The sequence below is a fragment of the Aspergillus vadensis genome, assembly GCF_003184925.1.
Source record: "Aspergillus vadensis CBS 113365 unplaced genomic scaffold BO88scaffold_16, whole genome shotgun sequence".
NCBI lineage: Eukaryota > Fungi > Ascomycota > Eurotiomycetes > Eurotiales > Aspergillaceae > Aspergillus > Aspergillus vadensis.
The window spans coordinates 528983-545805 of NW_020292054.1; the positions used below are offsets into that span (position 1 = coordinate 528983).

Genomic DNA, 16823 nt, shown 5'->3' on the forward strand with positions numbered 1-16823 from the left:
AAGTCATGATAGGGATTAGTCAGCTATCTGGTCCAAACACAACATCAATCGTAAACTAACTATATTCAGTTTAGTAGTCATCCATTGTTCCAAATATGCACTTTTGCTCATCTGACTAGTGGAGCTCTCTCGTTAGAGCCTCTCCAGTCTCGTGAGCTACCTACTTGCTTGTCAGACAGTTGACGGTGGTGAGACGGATCAAAAACCCGCAATGTATGGCAGGCGGGGACGGACAATAAAACCCGCAGCGGAGAATATCTCCGCAACAAGTGAATAGGCAGAGAAAGTGGTATATAAGATACCTAGCCAGGTTCCTATCCATCCGTCACTTCTGTTACCTATTGAATCATTATTTCAAACGCGTCTCTCAGAAATAACATGGCTTTAACCTACGATGTCTTCCGCGGCTCTCCCGAGGGCAAGATCGTCAGCGACAAAGTCTCTAGCGACCTCGAATACAACGAAGTCTTCATCGAGACCCTTGCATCCGGCGTCTGCGGAACAGATGAACACTACCTGAAGACAAGCCAAGTCCTGGGCCACGAAGGTGTGGGTATCATCAAGGCCATCGGGCCCGGCGTGCGGACGGTCAAAATTGGTGACCGCGTGGGATTTGGTTTCACTCATGGGATCTGTGCGCGATGCGATAACTGCGCGAAAGGTAAGATATCTATACAACTATCGCTTTCATGACTTGTTATAACTTGGAAGTATACTGACGAACCTTGCCCGGGTGTCAAAGATATGGACCAATATTGCCGAGAAAAGAAGCAATACGGCACAAACGATTTCAACAACGGCAGCTTCAGCTACGGCGCCGTCTGGGACGCAAACTGCGTATTTCGCATCCCGGACGAGATAGAAACGGCCCATGCCGCACCCCTGATGTGCGCAGGGGCTACGGTATGGACTGTTCTGACACGGTTCGACATGCGCCCTGGTGATCGAGTTGGCATACAGGGCGTGGGCGGCCTCGGTCACCTGGCTATCAAGCTAGCTGCTGCGATGGGGTACCATGTCGTCGTGCTCTCGAGCTCCGAGGCCAAGAGGCAAGAGGCTATGGAGTACGGCGCGTCGGAATACCATGTCTTTCGGGCGGAAAGCCCTCTCCAGTCATTTAAGCCATTGAAGCATCTTTTGCTTTGTGGGAGTGCTGGTGTGAAGTATTCTTCGTGAGTTACTTTGTTGTTCCTTGTGGTGCTACATGCGCAGGGCATATGACTGATACGTTGTGGACAGAATCCTACCTCTCATGGATAGCCCTAGTGCTATTTATCCCCTGACTGCAACTTTTGAGCCCTCCCCGATTCCTACATTGGAGCTATGCCTCAAGGGCTGTAAGATCCAGGGCTCCTTGGTTGCTTCCCGTCAGAGTACACAGGCACTTTTCGAGTTTGCGGCGAAGAAGCAGATTTATCCAACTATAATGACCTTTCCGTTCACTAGCTCTGGCATAGAAGAGGCGATGAGCCAGTTGAGAGATGGAAAGGTGCGCTATAGGGCTGTGCTCATTCGGGAGACATAGATAGTCGTGATAGTTCATCAATGTGTAGTATCTAGCAATGCGGTTTCAAGTGCTATATAAAAATATACTCGGAAACTCATGTTAGCAGAAACATTAAGTTCAGCACGGGCTGGATATGAGGTATCTTCGCGGAAGAAACTAGGATCTCTTTTACAATGAGAACAGTATGAATTGGATTTGAAATCGGGATAGATACGGATGTAAATCAAGCGCGGAATGTGATTCACATGCTCTGGCGCGAGTTGATTCCTAAACCTGAATCTGCATATTGCTCGGTATCTGATCTTCTATTTTCTTATATATTCTTGCACCATAATATAGGATACAGTATATAAGGGCTTCCAATAGTAAAACAAGCACATACGACCATAGGGTGTGGAAAACAGGGCTTCCCGTCTGCTCAGCCGTACTTAAGCCACACGCCGGGAGGTTAGTAGTTGGGTGGGTGACCACCAGCGAATCCCTTCTGTTGTATGTTTTTATACTTTTTACAGTCTTTTTTGCCTCGTTAAGTTCATGGCCTGTACCGCCCTACACCCAGCAATGCAGCTACCAACCGGACCTTGCAAGACTCTACTTCAATGACTTAGTGGTAGGCTGAAATCAAGTAGAACAATTGAGGCGCAAGCGTCAATCCTTTAGTAAGTCATACCATTCCGGTATCTCCTTGATTAGAGAATACATGTATTTCTCGAGCTTGGATGCGCACTTGGAAATAGACGGTTGTTGCATCATTATACTGCCGACAGTTGCGGAAGATCAACTTGAGATCGTCGACAAGGGCTTTCGGGGTAGAATATGAATCATTCTCCAATCTTTCTTCCATTGTCGATAGATCCATTGGAGATTCAATGACCTTGTAATAATCCGGGACTTCGTCTTTGTTGACTGGAGAGAGGAAGGGCCAAGCTTGTTTGTGGGCTTGGATTTGGCTAAGCAACCGCCGGAGTTCATTGAAATGAGGCCCATGTCGGGGTTCCCGTGCTAGCTTGTCCATTTCCGGAGACCATCCAGTAGCCCGGATAGCAGGAATGGAGAGTGGATCAATCAGAGTGACGGCGCCGTTAGCCCATGGCTTAGGGGGCGGATGTATGATGTGATTTCTGCTCAAAGGGCGTAATTTAGCTAGAACGCATTCCTTCTGTTTAAGAAGCATACGACCAACTTCAAGGTACCGTATTCGGGGGAGCATAGAGCATTGCATGAGTGTACCGCCCTCGTAATCCTTGATATAGCCAATCCAAATGGACCTATCAAGTGAGATCTCTTTGGTGAAGCCTTGTTTTTGGAAATAGCCCGTAGCATAGTTATCAGCTTATGTCAGAAAATGCATCACAGGGGATGTGGCCCTGACGTAGTCCTTTAAGTGGGCCATGAGATGCGCTCCATATCCCTTTACCTGCTGGTCTGATGAGACCGCACAGAACACAATTTCAGCGAACTTGCGATGTCGGACCTCTCGGAAAGTGATTCCGCCAATAGCTTCAAGAGGCGTTTTGCAGATGGCCAGAGATAGGTGAGTACGATCATAGACTAGACGGGCGATGTAATCTTTGGGCATCTTCGGTAGTTGCTTTTGAAACAGATTTTTGAGGCCTGTTAAAATGACAGTACTCTCCGTGGAACCATCATTGTTGACGACCCAAAGTTCTATCTCACCATTCCGTTCTTCTACAACTGCAGGCTTCAAGACGGTCAGATGGGTTCAACACATTTCCATAAATCCGAGCATACTTTCTCTGGAAAAGGAACAATTCGGGTTTCCGCGGGAAGGTTTCTGATCGGCGGTGACTCGCCATCATCGGAGATTTTAGTTCTTTTGGCACCAGGGCCAGCATCTGGCTCTTCGGGGGTTGGGCGCTTCGCGACAACGTGAGGTCGTTCGTTGTCGACTGGTGATAACTGCATCTCTGCTTCGTCCATCTATATTGATGAATGCCAATGAAAGTGGGCTGCCAAACTATATATTCATTATGTGTGTAAATATAAGCCTGGCAGGTAGGCAAATGCTGGCTTTGCCCGTCGAATAACGGAGTGTCGTGTAAGTGCTGCCCCCCTGTCTTTCCTGTTCCGACATATGCATTATAGGGTCATGTGACGTTTTGCGAAGAGCTTATCTTGGTAAGTTGGGAGATCTCGTGATTTTCCAGGTGAGCGGGCCTTTTCCGCTGCGGATTCCCTTTCCGCATACTGCGGCTTCCGATATGCATATGCTCCCCTCTTATGTTATTCATATCCATTTGCGATTCAAACCCCGATGCTAGCTTACCCAATTCACAGTGCCTAAAGCTACGCTCGTAAGGCTCGCAGGACCACAATTTTGTAATTTTCTGTGAGCTCTATGGACTTAGAATATTGAGAGTACCTTTAGTTGCATCTAAGAAGTAATTCACTATAGAAGGCCAAAGTGACGCTTAAACGTACGCAAAATACGGGTGATAGCGAGGATGTCGTTCATGAACATACCTTCAATTGTACAGCAAGCACCATTCTGTAGCTGTTGCCCATAAATTTCTTTATCCTCCAAACTTCAAGCAGACCTAACTTAATGATTGACTTTTTAACTAAACAGCCACGAGTAAGGCATATTTTTTCATTGTTACAAAATTTGCTCATAACAAGCCCGGGTGGTCTAGTGGTATGATTCTCGCTTAGGGATACAAACCCAAGCATATCTGCGAGAGGTCCCGCGTTCGATCCGCGGCTCGGGCCTTGTACCTTCCTTTTTTGAATATGTTTTTCTTTCCTTTCATTTATTTTTAAGAACTTCTTCTCTTTCTTCTTCTCTTCGTGGTCAAAATGGTGAACAGAAAGAGGTGCACTAACTACAATTTGTCGCCCTGAATCTGAGGACTGACTAACTTTGGGCGAGTTAGATTTGGTAATCACGAATTCAAATCCCGCTACTTTTACACTTTTATTTTTATATACGATCGTCAAGATAATCATTATGAAGAACATCATTATAAGTAAAACCTCAAATAATCCCACTTGAATCTTTCTCTCTAAGCTATATATAATCTTTATATAATTTATGTATGAACCATATCTGGGTTAAATAGTTTCTTCATCCACTGTCAAATGATCCCGCTGTAATGGCTCTGCTCACGGACGCTCCAATTACTGTGAGTCTGGTCAATTCGTTCGGCGGTACTTGTTCCGAGCACCCTTGTGGGTGAGATAAGAGAAGGACAATCGGTCGGATGGCTTCGAATCCAATGCTTAATAACAGAAATTAATGTCTCCGAACCTGGTTACGAACCTATGCCTGCATAGTCTCCGTGATAGGGCTGATTGAAGTTCTGCCGGCGGTGATGACATCACGAGTACCCACTTGGGTTAGGATTCAACCATCAACCTTAATTGTTCTTCGAGATTCACCCCCTGGGGGGATCGGTAAAATCCGGCAGCTCCTGGGAGTGCGAAGAGAACATTTTACACACTGATACCTGGCGAGGATGCAACCAGCCACATTGGAATGAGCCAGACAAGCGAGACGCCTCTCTTCGTAGTGGAAGAGGTCATCTGCGCCTACCCCATCAGCACCTTCTACGACTCGTGTCCGCGTTATCTCTTCTATGCCCTCCTTCTAGCCACTTTTGTCACTCGCTGGACCGGCTGGCTCGCAGACGTCTTCCTGGGTGCGGCAGCAACATATGCCGGAACCGCCGCCATCCAAGCCTTCATTCTCGTTTCCAATCCGGCGAAACACAATCCCCACGAGCTCATAACAATCCCCTTAGTCTCCGATAACACCTCGCTATGGAACAGCTTCCCGTCGCTAATCACCGGGGCCGATCACATTGAACTGAGTCCAGCTGCACTTGAGCTAGATGCCGACGCCGTTCTCGCCATAGTAGTAACAGCTTACCTCACCTTCCTGCCTCTTCAATGCTGGTCGCGTGCTTTCTCCCATGAAAGAGCTCGTTATATCCTTTTCGGCTTATGGCACGTTCTCATGCTTGCAGGGTCTATCTGTGCCCTGATATATTGGCCCACTCTCCGCGACACTCCTATCCAATACACCTTTTGCTACCCGGATCTTCCACCCATGGGCACCGTCTCTAGTGATGGATGGGAGGCATGGCAGCGCACCTCAACCTGGAACAACAGTGTCTGGGAAATATTCAGCAACAGCACCATGTTCGATCAGTTACCAGGCGTTTGCTTTTATCCCTGCTTCAACACGACGCAGATTCTGCGCCAACAGACCACTCTTGAGGCGACTGTCGCCACGGGGGACTACCGCGTTCACCAACGGAGCGAATTTTGGGACGAGGTAGTCTACTCCAAACGCTACATCTACAGTCTCATAGTCCTGACTGTTATCGTGAACTTCTTCCTCTTATTGTTCAAGATTCTTCCGTATCGATCACGTCTTCCCTCAGCTCAAGTACGCAGCATCTGGATCGAGAGGAAGAACATCTTCAATGGGTTAAGGAAGGACTTCCGCTCCGCAATATACGTGTCTCAACTTCATCGAACCGATTTGATGGATTCAACGAGGGAGAAGCTCTCTGTGTGGAGACCTACCGGGGGTCTCTTTACCTTACACGCCTTAGGCTCGTGGCTGAGGCTTCTTCTCGATACTATAATCCTATGTGCGTTGGTGTTTAGCATTATTGTGAGCCCGCTGACGGTCATTGCTTTTGTGGTGTGGATTGAGTATTATATCCACGAAGATGGACCCTCACAGGAGACGCCGCAGCAAGTGGGACAGTGGTCTCCCTTGGTGTCTATTGGATTTTTGTTGATTTCTGCGGCGATATTGAAGTTGAAGTACTGGGTGGCTTCGAGGGGGGAGCTGGAGGAGGAGATCGGGCATCTCCAAGGGAAGTTGAAACGGTTGGAGAGGCTTAGAGAGGAGAAGTTGTATAATTAGTGAAAACCCAATCAAGCTTATCGTCAAGTTCCGTCCCTTCCATTTATCGGATTGAAAGTCTCAATAACTTGGCAGTTACTCGAGCACGAAACCTGACAAAAGGTGTTCAATTGCAATGGACCACCTTAAGAAACGCATCTAACATATATATACAAGTAGAAAGAAACTGCTGATGCCATATAATATCAGCACCCCCCTTTTCTATAAGGTCTTATCACGCTCCATACAGTAGCTAGCATCTACTAGACGGCCTCCCCCCCTTCTCCTACCAGATCATTAATTACAATACAGCCAGCTCATGTAGTCTGCTACAGATGAATATGGTACCAATACATGCAGTAATACCATACCCACTCCCAAAATGACTCACATGACCTCGAATCCATTCACTATCAACAAGCTGCAGCCTGCCCAGGGCGGTGACCCAAGACAAGTAGGCCCACTCATAAATCTTTCACGATATCACTTTCTCAGGGCAAACCTGGGTGGTCTAACGGTTAATCACTCGCGTCGGGTCTTTCATGTCACTTAGTTGAGAGGTTCCGTGTTCGATCCGTATCAGGACCTTGCCTTAGACTCTGAAATATTGTGTCGCCCATTTTTTTTGACCTTTTTTGCTTCGGATCTTTGCCCGTACGTGCATCACCATGCTTCCTCTTATTGCTTCCTATCATCCTCTACATACATACACACATCTCCTTCATCGAATAACCAGAGGAAAAACCAAATAAAACCCCAGAGAAAGAAAGAGTCAACCTCAGATCTTCCCTCCTTCCGGAATCGCCAACAACGTACACCCATCATTATCACACCCCGCGTACGAGACCTCATTCCCCCACCAATTCAAATCGACCTCCTTGTATTCGACAGCAAAGAAGATAATAATGGCGGAGATAGCCACTCCACACGACATAGCGGTCGTGAACACATACGCGTACTTCTCCCACCACGCCTGCCACCGTCTCTTGATCCAATAATTGAAGATAAAGCCCACCACCATCGGGCACCACGCGTACGTGACATTGTACGGCGAGATATCGCAGATCCCGTAGAACACCAGCGGGATATAAACATATCGGAGAAAGGAGCGCGGGCGCCATTTGGTGATAAAGTAGAAGGGGATGGGAAGGAGGGCGCCAACGAGGAAGCCGTATAGCAGCGGGTTGTAGATCTGCCCTGTGCCGAAGAGGCGCCGCGGGCCGATGGCGCCCCAGATTACAGAGGAGGTATAGAAGTCTCGGGCGCCTATTTTATGTGGTCAGTAAATGAGAATGTGGGACGGTGTGGGAGGAAAGATCAGATTGTGGGGATAGGGTGATTTACCGGCGCAGGTGAACTTGTCCGGCTGGGTGGTGGAACACACGTCCTCGATGTTGGCCAGGGCCCAGACATTTACTCCAAGGGATACAAATGCGCCGACGACGGTGGCTACCAGCTGGGCTGCGAACATTACTCGCGGGGCAATCTTCATATAGTGGCCCAGCTTCAGATCAGCCACGAACTGGACGGACTGGGCACAGGCGATATATCCGAATGCCTTGAAGAGGAGGTTGGCGACAGGTTTGCCGGTGATGGCGTATCCTCCAATGAACTCGGCAATAACGTTGTTCGTTACCTCAGAGTTGGTTATGGCGTAGACCATGCCGTATGGAATCTGCAGCACGAGGCAGAGGATGATGGCGAAGACGATACCCCAGATGGGCATGCCGGTGTCATACTTGGCGACGCCGATGCAGCCGAACACGAACGAGACAGCCAGCACAACCAGGTACCACCACTCCGGGACCTCCTTGTATTGCTTCATCAAGCGATTGTGGACGTCCTCGTGCTCCTCTCGCGCACTGCCCCATTTCCATATGGTGCGGAATCCCTTCATGATCTCTCGCCGGTTGTAGAGTGCGACGTGCACGATAGTTGCCAAGTACATGGCGAAGAAGAAAAAGAACATGACGGAGTACCCGGCCGTCAGGTAGGGTTGACTATAACCTTCATAGCCTTCTAGGTCAAATTCGCCCTTACTGTTCAGCACGCGGGTGACATTGTACGTGTTGCCCGTGTCGTCGAAAACATCGTTGCTGATAATGGGGAAGTAAGCGGTTTTCCACACGTTGCTGAAGTAGACGGGTGCAATGACGCAGAAGGCTCCCAGGATGGTGCCGATACCAATGTTGGCCAATGCGTAGAAAGGATAGATGATCGGGTCGTAGAGTGCGTAGATGATGTTCCAATCGAAAGTGGGTAAAGGGTTGAGGCCAAGCCCGGTGATAGTCCCACAAATGATGGCTAGCTTGACGTTGTCCGGAGCGATCCAGTTGATCCAGTTGAAGTACGACAAGGCTTGAAAGATATACCCCGGAAACCAGTAGTAGAAGAACATGCCTATGAAGCAGTACATAAAAAAGCGGTATCGGCTGATCTTCCAGCCGTGGACCCGCTCGCGGCCTTCATCGCTGTGTAGGGCTTTGTTCAGAGCGATGGTTGAAAGGCACTTGGGGTAGATCATGGACGGTGGGTACACTAGGAATCGGCGTACCACGCCGGCACAGCCGTAGCCCAGTAGTTGTGTGGATAGCGTCACGAGGATTTGGAAACCGGCTTGATCGTACAGCGATGTCAGGTTATAGAAGGATTTGGCTTTCAGCACCTGAAAGATGTACGTCACGTAGGCCGTGCCATTGGTACCGCCGAAGGAGACATTAGACATAACAGTGATGAGCATGTGTTCCTTCTGGTTGAAGGGGCCAGGATTTAGACTGAACTTCCAGCCAAACAGGTTCCACTGGCGCGTAGGCAGGGTTTTGGCCATGAACACCCCGCAGGGGTAGGACAGCAATTGAGCGACAATGGAATAAATGACAATCGTGGGATAGCGCAGGGTGAAGAACTGGTTGACCCCCGTGAAGACGATGGTAGCTATCATGCCCAGGAACCAGGCGCGGAAAGTATTGGCCGAGATCTCAGGGTCGTCAGTTGGGTCGACCACAGCGCGGACCTCCGGATAGGGAGAATCATTCTCGATGAGATCCCGGTGCTTCTCAATATCGGCAATGACCTCTTGCAGCTGAGAGAGATCAATATGCTTGGTATCGGCATCGAGGATCTCGCGCGCCTGAGAGATGATTTGAACAGGGAAGTTGACGTCAAGCTCATTTTCAGCCACGATCTGCCGCAATTGATCTAGGAGAGATTCCAGATCGGAATCGTCGATCTTGGTCCCCGTTGCTTCAGCCTTTTCCTTATCGGAATGGCTACTTAAGGAGATGGGCTCTCTGTAGTCGGCCATCTTGTCCGTATCCTAAGGTGGGCCAATCTAGGGATACATGGGAGAGTACGAATGAGATATAAAAATCATAAATTGACAGAAAGAAACTCCCTCGGGAGCACTGTTATATGAAATTACCCTTCTGTTCATACTTTGAAAGCACAAAAGTGTTGAATGCGATTTGCTTTAGCACACCATACTGGTGCAAGATAACATACACGCACCTGATACTATCGCTTGCATTCCGCTTGCATTAGGGTGACGCCAATCGATCCAAAACGCGAGACATCCCACCAATGAAACGCGTGACTAAGTTTCTGTGCCACATCCCTCGGTACACGCATGCCATTGGCTTGTATGCTTATCACTTCATGCTGGTGGCGTTGTTCAAAGAGACTGCAGGATGCAGGTCAAGCATGGCATGCGAGGTACCCTCACCGGCAGCAACGGTAAGTGGGAAGCGGATATTGACGGACTGGAGAATACAGATATCAATTCTTATCAAGCAGGATACGAAGAGATAATTAGAGTTCACAATATGATTGGCCGGCGTGGCAAACAATATAGCCGGGGAATTCAACCCCGCTTTGGTTGAGCCAGCGGGATACTACTACCAACACTAACCCACGGCTCGGCAGGAATCCCCGCTCCCCATGCTCCTGCGGTGACAACTCCATTTAAACCGTGAGTAAATCCCCCTATGTATGCAAAATAAAGACATCTATCGTGGGTGGAAGCATTCTACGCATCACTCTTTACACTCTATCTTCCGCCAGTGGGTGATATATGGGCGAAAATAGAAAGAAGCTCAAATGGGGTATTTCAGTATAAAACTGGCCTTCTCATCTGCTGCTAAAACAGGTAGCGCGGTAGCTCGGACTAGTGGCATCCAAACATGGGAGGCCAAAGAGCTTGTTAGGCCACATGGCCCGCAAAACGTGATGGCGTTATGGGCCGCTTAGGGCTAGCCATGGGCAAAACCGGGATACCTGCGGGTGTCCGACGCTATCTATGTTAGGCGGGACTAGCATTTATCACGGGCGCGAAGCTTTGCGGGACCTTTGCCGAAGTATCCTATCATGGTTGAGCTCTTGACAGTCTAAACATAAATTGTCACTTTCTTTCCAATAACGCGCAATATCCAAGCTACATGAAGTGTGTTGGATAGGCAAGGTCACACGAATGAGCTAGTGGTCGGAATTACGTGAAATCCGAAATGATGCAGTAACCCGACCCACGATTATAAGTACTGTTGTCATTGTAGTACTACAAATCAATAATGTGAGAATCCACATTAGGATCTACTGAGTTCCAGTTTTGGGGACCATCTGCACCGCCGATCAAGGAGTATTCTTGGGCCAGATATTCATCGAAATTAGGAGTGCTAAAGTCAGCGATACCAGGCATAAACGAACCCAGGAAATATCCCTCAACAGAGGGAAACTCTGACACATTATTTTCCATTGGTAGAGTGCTTATCTGTTGTGAAATGCAGGCGTCGCCCAAGGTGCCATCGGTGGATGTCTGATTATCAGGCTCTTGAGCCAATAGAAACGGTTGTGGGGGTGTTGAGAGATTGTGCTGGTCACCAGAGTTCAACTTTGTGTTATCTTGGCTGCGCGAAGCTTTAGTTTTCTTCTTCTCCCGCCGGCTCCATAGTTGCCTTAGCATCCGACTGTAACTGTGGCAGATGTGTGAATCAGTCGACGCTCCCTTTTCGAGAACATTTATAAATTTTTGGGCTAAGGTGGTAATCTCTTGGTGCTGTTCTTCGGATTGGAACGCTCCTGCTCGGTCTGCTTTGTGCAGTAGGACTGCTGCATATACACCATATCTGCCAATAGGCGTAAGTAGTAGGTAAATCTGGATGGTAAGAAAGCTTACAAGTAATAACGAGACGGTAGGTAGCATAGCACATGTTGCGGATCAAGACTATTCATCAGAGCCAACAGACTCATCGCTGCGCTGATAGCATCAAATATGTACCGACCATCGGGGGATGCCATGATGCCTTTGGATAATATGTGGGCAAATGGGCGCTCATTCTGCTGTCCCTTGGATGATCCGTGTGGACGAGAAGCCCTCGTCAGGACCGCCTGGAAGGAAAAGGCATTCGTGTAAAGGCAAATATACTCGTACATGATAAGAAGAGTTGTCCTTATCTTAGCGGACACAGCTAGATTGCCCCATGCCGAGCGCCACGTGGTTGCAGAAGTTCGAAAGTCATCAAGATACCGGGCGTAATCACCTTCATAGACCATTGCCAATGTTCGGTCTTTGGATGAGTAAAGAATTGCATGAGCATTATGCAAGATTTGCATCAGCTCCATAGATGCTTGCAGCCACGATGCATAGTCCTCATTGTCGTTCTCCGGACGAGGCTGAAGACTCGGGAAATCGTCGGCGGTGAATTTTGTGGCAAGAGACGGGCCTCGGGACCAGAATGACTGCCCAAGTCGGACTGATATCTGACGATCGGCAATAAAAATATCTGTAACTGATGTCAGGACATACATTGAAAGCCAAATTCAAAGATATAAAGACTTACAAGCCCAGACAATCCTGTCTTGCTCTGTTCGTTGCTTTGACCCACTGTGACTAAAACTACGAAAGGCGGCCTGGTCGAGGCGCTGGAGATAGCCTTGCCGAACTGCGAGCCCAACAAGCGACCAAGCTGTTCTATCTTCGCTAAACAGATTTTGGGAGGATTCAGATGAGGTTTCTTGAACTTGAATATGGGGAAGCCACTCCGCCAAAAGCAACAGTCCCTGGACAGTTGCTGGGGTTTGGGTCCAGGGGCGTGCCAGGAGTACATCAACCAAGAGGCGTTGGGTGTGATCCCAGCAATAACGGTGGGTGAGTGAATGGTGGGGATTGTCTCTCGACGCAATGGTGAGGATAGCTGTGAGAAGAAAGTATTCAGACCGTTGAATCTGGCTCATTCTTGATAAAACCAGCAAATGAGAAGGGACGATCGGACAATACGGATGATAATAATTGTGATACCTGGTCTCCGTCAGTAGACACGGATGAGGTTTTATGAAGTGTGGCTAACTCATGTAGTAGCTCAAATACTAGGCTAGGGCGCAATACGCCTCTCTTTACCAACTCGTAATCATCAAAGATAGTGGCCGAAGGCCTCTGGTGGCCTTGTGAGTCCTGAGACTGGTTGGTGTCTGACGCGCTTGCTCCATGAGCTGCCGCGTCCAATTGTTCCTCCAAGTTTGCCGTGCTGGTGAACTGAGCTTGAAGCCGACTTCCGGCCCGGACCTGACCAGACATGGCTAGTATCTGCAGCGCATCAGATGGATTCCGGAGTTCCATAGCTAGGAAATCTCCAGGATTCTGTCTGTCAACGCTGCCTTCACAATCCGAGAAACATCCAGTCACATCAGACATGCTATTAGCCGGTTCCACGTCAGGCCTATTTGAGTCTTCGGTATTTGTTGGCGGCGGAGTCTTCTGCCGTCGCGAAGTGGCCGACTTGTGCTGATGCTGTCGAAAATTACCCCCTCGCCTGGATTTGATGAGGACACATTGGCTCTTAGTATCATGACAATAGACACAGGGAGCTTTGCCTGGTTCTCCGATGGTATCACTATAGCCGTATCAGCCGGTACTTGGGCAGTGAAAGCGTCATCGTTGATGTAAAGAGCATCCTTACAGGTCGCATCTGGTCTTGCGCTTACGGCATCGCAAACAGGCACGAGACGACCTCTTACCTGTACTGGCAGTCATGGTTGCCGAATTCCTTTATACATCGGTAATAGCTAGTGATTCCGAAAAATCTTTAGAATCGAGATCTTTTCAAAGGTATGAGGGGGACGATGTGGAGAATCTCGGCTATAGCCGAAAACCATTGCCGAAGCCGTGTCTTACGGGATTGCGGCGACAACAACAAAGCAGACTGCATATCATTACTTAAGGGTGATTGCGCACTGAGAATTCACATGAATATTGATTTTCAGGTGCTTGGGGTTGATTGTTGCTGGCTACACTATAATCTCATCGCGAGAATGGCGAGGTTGGCCTGAAATAGGTACAAAGTACGTTGACGCTTTAAGGGAGCCCCATCCGCTGATCGCTCTTGGGATTCAGGCCCCATGCTAAACTGCTGTCATCATGCACAGTAGCACGCCGCATGTCTCTCCTGTACTTGGTCATGAACTCGCCACTGATGGCACGGTGCATCGTACATGTATTATCCCAAACAATCATATCACCAACATTCATCCATTCCACTTCAATGACGTACTTGTCTTGAGTGGAGTGCTCGAAAAGCCTATCAAGGATCTTCTGAGATTCTTCTGGAGAGACACCTTCGAGTGAGTGGATGTGTTTGGCAAGGTAAATAGTGGGAATGCCGGTGCGCTCGTGCTCTTGCAGTAGTAAGTGGCGGGACATAAAATGGTCTGCAGGGTTAACATCCTTGAAATGCTCCGGAGCAGCCATTTTCTTGGAATGTAGGATGGAATGACGGGCAATGAAGTTTCTTTCGTGGAGGAAGTGCTTGAAATCGTCGTCAAGGTCACGGTAGGCGCCCCTTATGTCGGCAAAGGCAGTAGAGCCCCCAGTCCCGGGTGGCGGCAGCTCATGGGCAAGTAGAAGAGAGTAACCGGCTCGGCGAGGGTTGAAGCTAGAGTCCGTGTGAAACAGAGAGTTACCCTGGAGACAGTCAGTTCTATTCGTCTTTCTCTATCTCGGTATGGCACTGAATAGGAGAGTAAATTCACACCTTATTCGCCTCACCCCTCGGGCTGTTTATGTCCACAATGGAGCCGTCAAGTTCGATGTTACCCACGTCAAAGAGCTCGTTGTATTTGAGACGGTGCACACGACCCGCCTTATTGTAGGGCGTTACATCGTCAAGTTCACCAAACTTGCGAGCCAGCTCGAGGTGGGTCTCGTCGACGAGGTTTGTCTTACGGACAACGGCAAAGCCATACTGTAATAGTCTCAGTGTATGGTTTCGCACGAATTTGTTACCAGTTTACTACTAACCTTCTTTACCGCATCCTCAATAAAGCGAAACGCTTCATCAGTGACACCGTAAGTGAAATCCAGGCCAGTAATCTCGGCACCGAAACCATTTTTAATGACCTTGAGGTCCGGCCTGGAGCAAAGGGCGGTTTGAGTGACGGTAGAAGTGGTGGACATGGTAGCACAAACGATGCAATAATGATGAATAGACAAAAGAGTGGAACTTATTGTCCAACTTGGAGAATTGCTAACGATGGGCAAGATTGATGAAAGAAATTGTTCACCTTTTTATACCGGCAGGCAAGGTCGAGAAACTAGACTATGCAGGAAACAATCCATTGCCGATAGTAGTGAAGTCATTCCCATATTGACAGGTAATGGAGGTACGTCCTTTACCGGCGGACAATAGCCGTAATCTAGCAGGTGATAGTACCAAATCCTTTACCTTGAAAGATAGTATTGGCCCTCGAATCATGAGGTGTATCATATAAGCAGATCTACATATAACTATGATCGGCTATGGCGCCTCGTATCGGCTATAGGTAATGCCTTCCGTCGGCTTCGGTGTCCAGATGGGATTATTGCACATCGAACGGCTATACGAATCGCTAAAATGATAGATAAAGTTGATTAATAACGTTATTTTCTTATGCATTCACACTAATTTAGTTGCTGTATGCATTGCATTTTGCGGAGTATTGACTTCATTGCAATGTTGATTGTAAACAAACTTTGGCAGGCGAATAAGTTTTACTGCCCCGTTAGTGGTTATTCAAGTGCCCATAACTCCACAAAAGTAAATCAGAGTGGTAAGAACATATACTTCAACCTACAGCATACATGACAGCAAGGTGGTGGGTTTATGACTGAGATCAGCTTTGCCATTGCGGAAAGTGCGCGCGGATCATCTAGTACACCTACAATTCCGACGACTGTCCTGCGTCCTTCATGATAGCGGTCTGGTATGGGCTGTTAGCGAGGGTTAATGAACCACATCCTTCCACTAGCAAGCTTTTAGTTGGAGCCGTTTTATCCTCGAGGAAAACTAGGGCTCTACTGCACAAACTCGCATATTGTGGGTGTGGGTCTATAACCTAGGCAGTGGATTGTATCCACAAGATGTGCCTGAGCGCTGAGGAATCATGGTCCCCCAATAAGTCGATGCTATATAACTCTATATTCATGGATGGAACTGGATCTTTCAGGGAATTGTGAACTTGTAGCCTGTGTCAATAATTTATTATCCGATCAATGTCTATACTGTTGAAGGGCGGCAACTGCAACCACCACTAGAATGAACACAGAACTTCCGGAAGAAGCACCTTAACAGCCAGATAGCCCATGGTAAGTTCACATATAGATCGGAAAATGGTCGTGAAGAAAGGGCTTCGTGACAATTGTGAACACATATGGCATTTTGTTTAGATTTACAATCTAAATACAACACCTGAACGTATGCTGTACCTCTATATTATCAACTGTTTCTCTTGCTGACTGTGCTTGGCTTCATGCTAGACTTCTTACCGACATGTCGATAACAATCTGCTCTACACCACGGGTTGCACGAGCCCAGTTAGCCCGGGGACCACATACTGGGCCGACTAGCTACGAACCATTTTCCCGGCGCAGGATGGCTACATCAAAATCAGGTATACGTATAAGGCCTCTGCGGTAGACGGTTACGATCCGCGGGTATAAGATTTGGTTTTACGGAACGACTGTTTTGGAGAACTTTTCATTTTTGTTGCTCGGGGAGGCCTGCAGTATTCAGGAAAGTTCAATTGGGAAGAACATTGGCTGCATGACCTGTAGATACCGATGCCTAATTGGCTCACAGAAAATTTAAAATATGGGAGGATTATTCTGCATGCCGTTGAAGTTATCTTTTTACATCCAGCTCATGCTGGGCAACTCAACCTCACATATGTATTCAGCTCTCGACAACCCTCTTCGTCATCAGTCGATGCGACAGAGGCGTTTACTTTCCTTCGAGTGATAAAGCGAGAGCGACCCCCTAAAACTGTAGATGCGCGGCAGTTCGATTGTATCTACCTCTAAGCATTCTATTAATATGGGGCATAAGTCATTACGGCTACTTCCTATGCCTGTCCCTGGACAAAGTCCGCTATATGCTTTGAGGTATTCGGACTTTCATTTGATTTCACCACTCATAT

At 48.1% G+C, this 16823-nt stretch overlaps 6 protein-coding genes and 1 non-coding gene across 7 annotated transcripts; 3 read left to right on the top strand and 4 right to left on the bottom strand.

Annotated features, from left to right (window-relative positions):
- Window positions 1–378: 378 nt before the first annotated feature.
- On the top strand, window positions 379–1525 carry BO88DRAFT_436525 (NAD(P)-dependent alcohol dehydrogenase; the record flags this gene model as incomplete). The annotated part of the gene is made up of 3 exons (XM_025709572.1): window positions 379–661; window positions 743–1172; window positions 1240–1525. The coding sequence occupies 3 exons, from the start codon at window positions 379–381 to the stop codon at window positions 1523–1525; spliced, it is 999 nt and encodes a 332-aa protein (XP_025561476.1).
- A 630-nt stretch (window positions 1526–2155) lies between these two features.
- BO88DRAFT_444886 (Bromodomain-containing protein) lies at window positions 2156–3560 on the bottom strand (the record flags this gene model as incomplete). Its single annotated transcript, XM_025710154.1, has 4 exons — window positions 3260–3560; window positions 2862–3209; window positions 2290–2789; window positions 2156–2264 (listed from the first exon to the last, which is right to left on the bottom strand). Exons 1-4 carry the CDS (start codon window positions 3446–3448, stop codon window positions 2156–2158), a joined length of 1146 nt encoding a protein of 381 aa, XP_025561477.1. The 5' UTR covers window positions 3449–3560.
- Window positions 3561–4146: 586 nt separating this feature from the next.
- BO88DRAFT_t180 lies at window positions 4147–4237 on the top strand. Its single transcript has one exon. It is a non-coding gene; the product is annotated as a tRNA-Pro (tRNA).
- A 684-nt stretch (window positions 4238–4921) lies between these two features.
- Window positions 4922–6472, top strand: BO88DRAFT_406060 (uncharacterized protein). Its single transcript, XM_025707056.1, has one exon. It carries the CDS (start codon window positions 5004–5006, stop codon window positions 6405–6407), a length of 1404 nt encoding a protein of 467 aa, XP_025561478.1. The 5' UTR covers window positions 4922–5003; the 3' UTR covers window positions 6408–6472.
- A 692-nt stretch (window positions 6473–7164) lies between these two features.
- Window positions 7165–9690, bottom strand: BO88DRAFT_465542 (OPT oligopeptide transporter; the record flags this gene model as incomplete). Its single annotated transcript, XM_025711416.1, has 3 exons — window positions 7165–7652; window positions 7731–9160; window positions 9236–9690. The coding sequence occupies 3 exons, from the start codon at window positions 9688–9690 to the stop codon at window positions 7165–7167; spliced, it is 2373 nt and encodes a 790-aa protein (XP_025561479.1).
- Window positions 9691–10814: 1124 nt separating this feature from the next.
- Window positions 10815–13407, bottom strand: BO88DRAFT_465549 (Zn(II)2Cys6 transcription factor; the record flags this gene model as incomplete). Its single annotated transcript, XM_025711417.1, has 5 exons — window positions 10815–11503; window positions 11554–12160; window positions 12218–12675; window positions 12725–13267; window positions 13334–13407. 5 exons carry the CDS (start codon window positions 13405–13407, stop codon window positions 10936–10938), a joined length of 2250 nt encoding a protein of 749 aa, XP_025561480.1. The 3' UTR covers window positions 10815–10935.
- Window positions 13408–13728: 321 nt separating this feature from the next.
- BO88DRAFT_455160 (TauD/TfdA dioxygenase family protein) lies at window positions 13729–14826 on the bottom strand (the record flags this gene model as incomplete). The annotated part of the gene is made up of 3 exons (XM_025710850.1): window positions 13729–14334; window positions 14405–14614; window positions 14671–14826. 3 exons carry the CDS (start codon window positions 14824–14826, stop codon window positions 13729–13731), a joined length of 972 nt encoding a protein of 323 aa, XP_025561481.1.
- Window positions 14827–16823: the final 1997 nt, after the last annotated feature.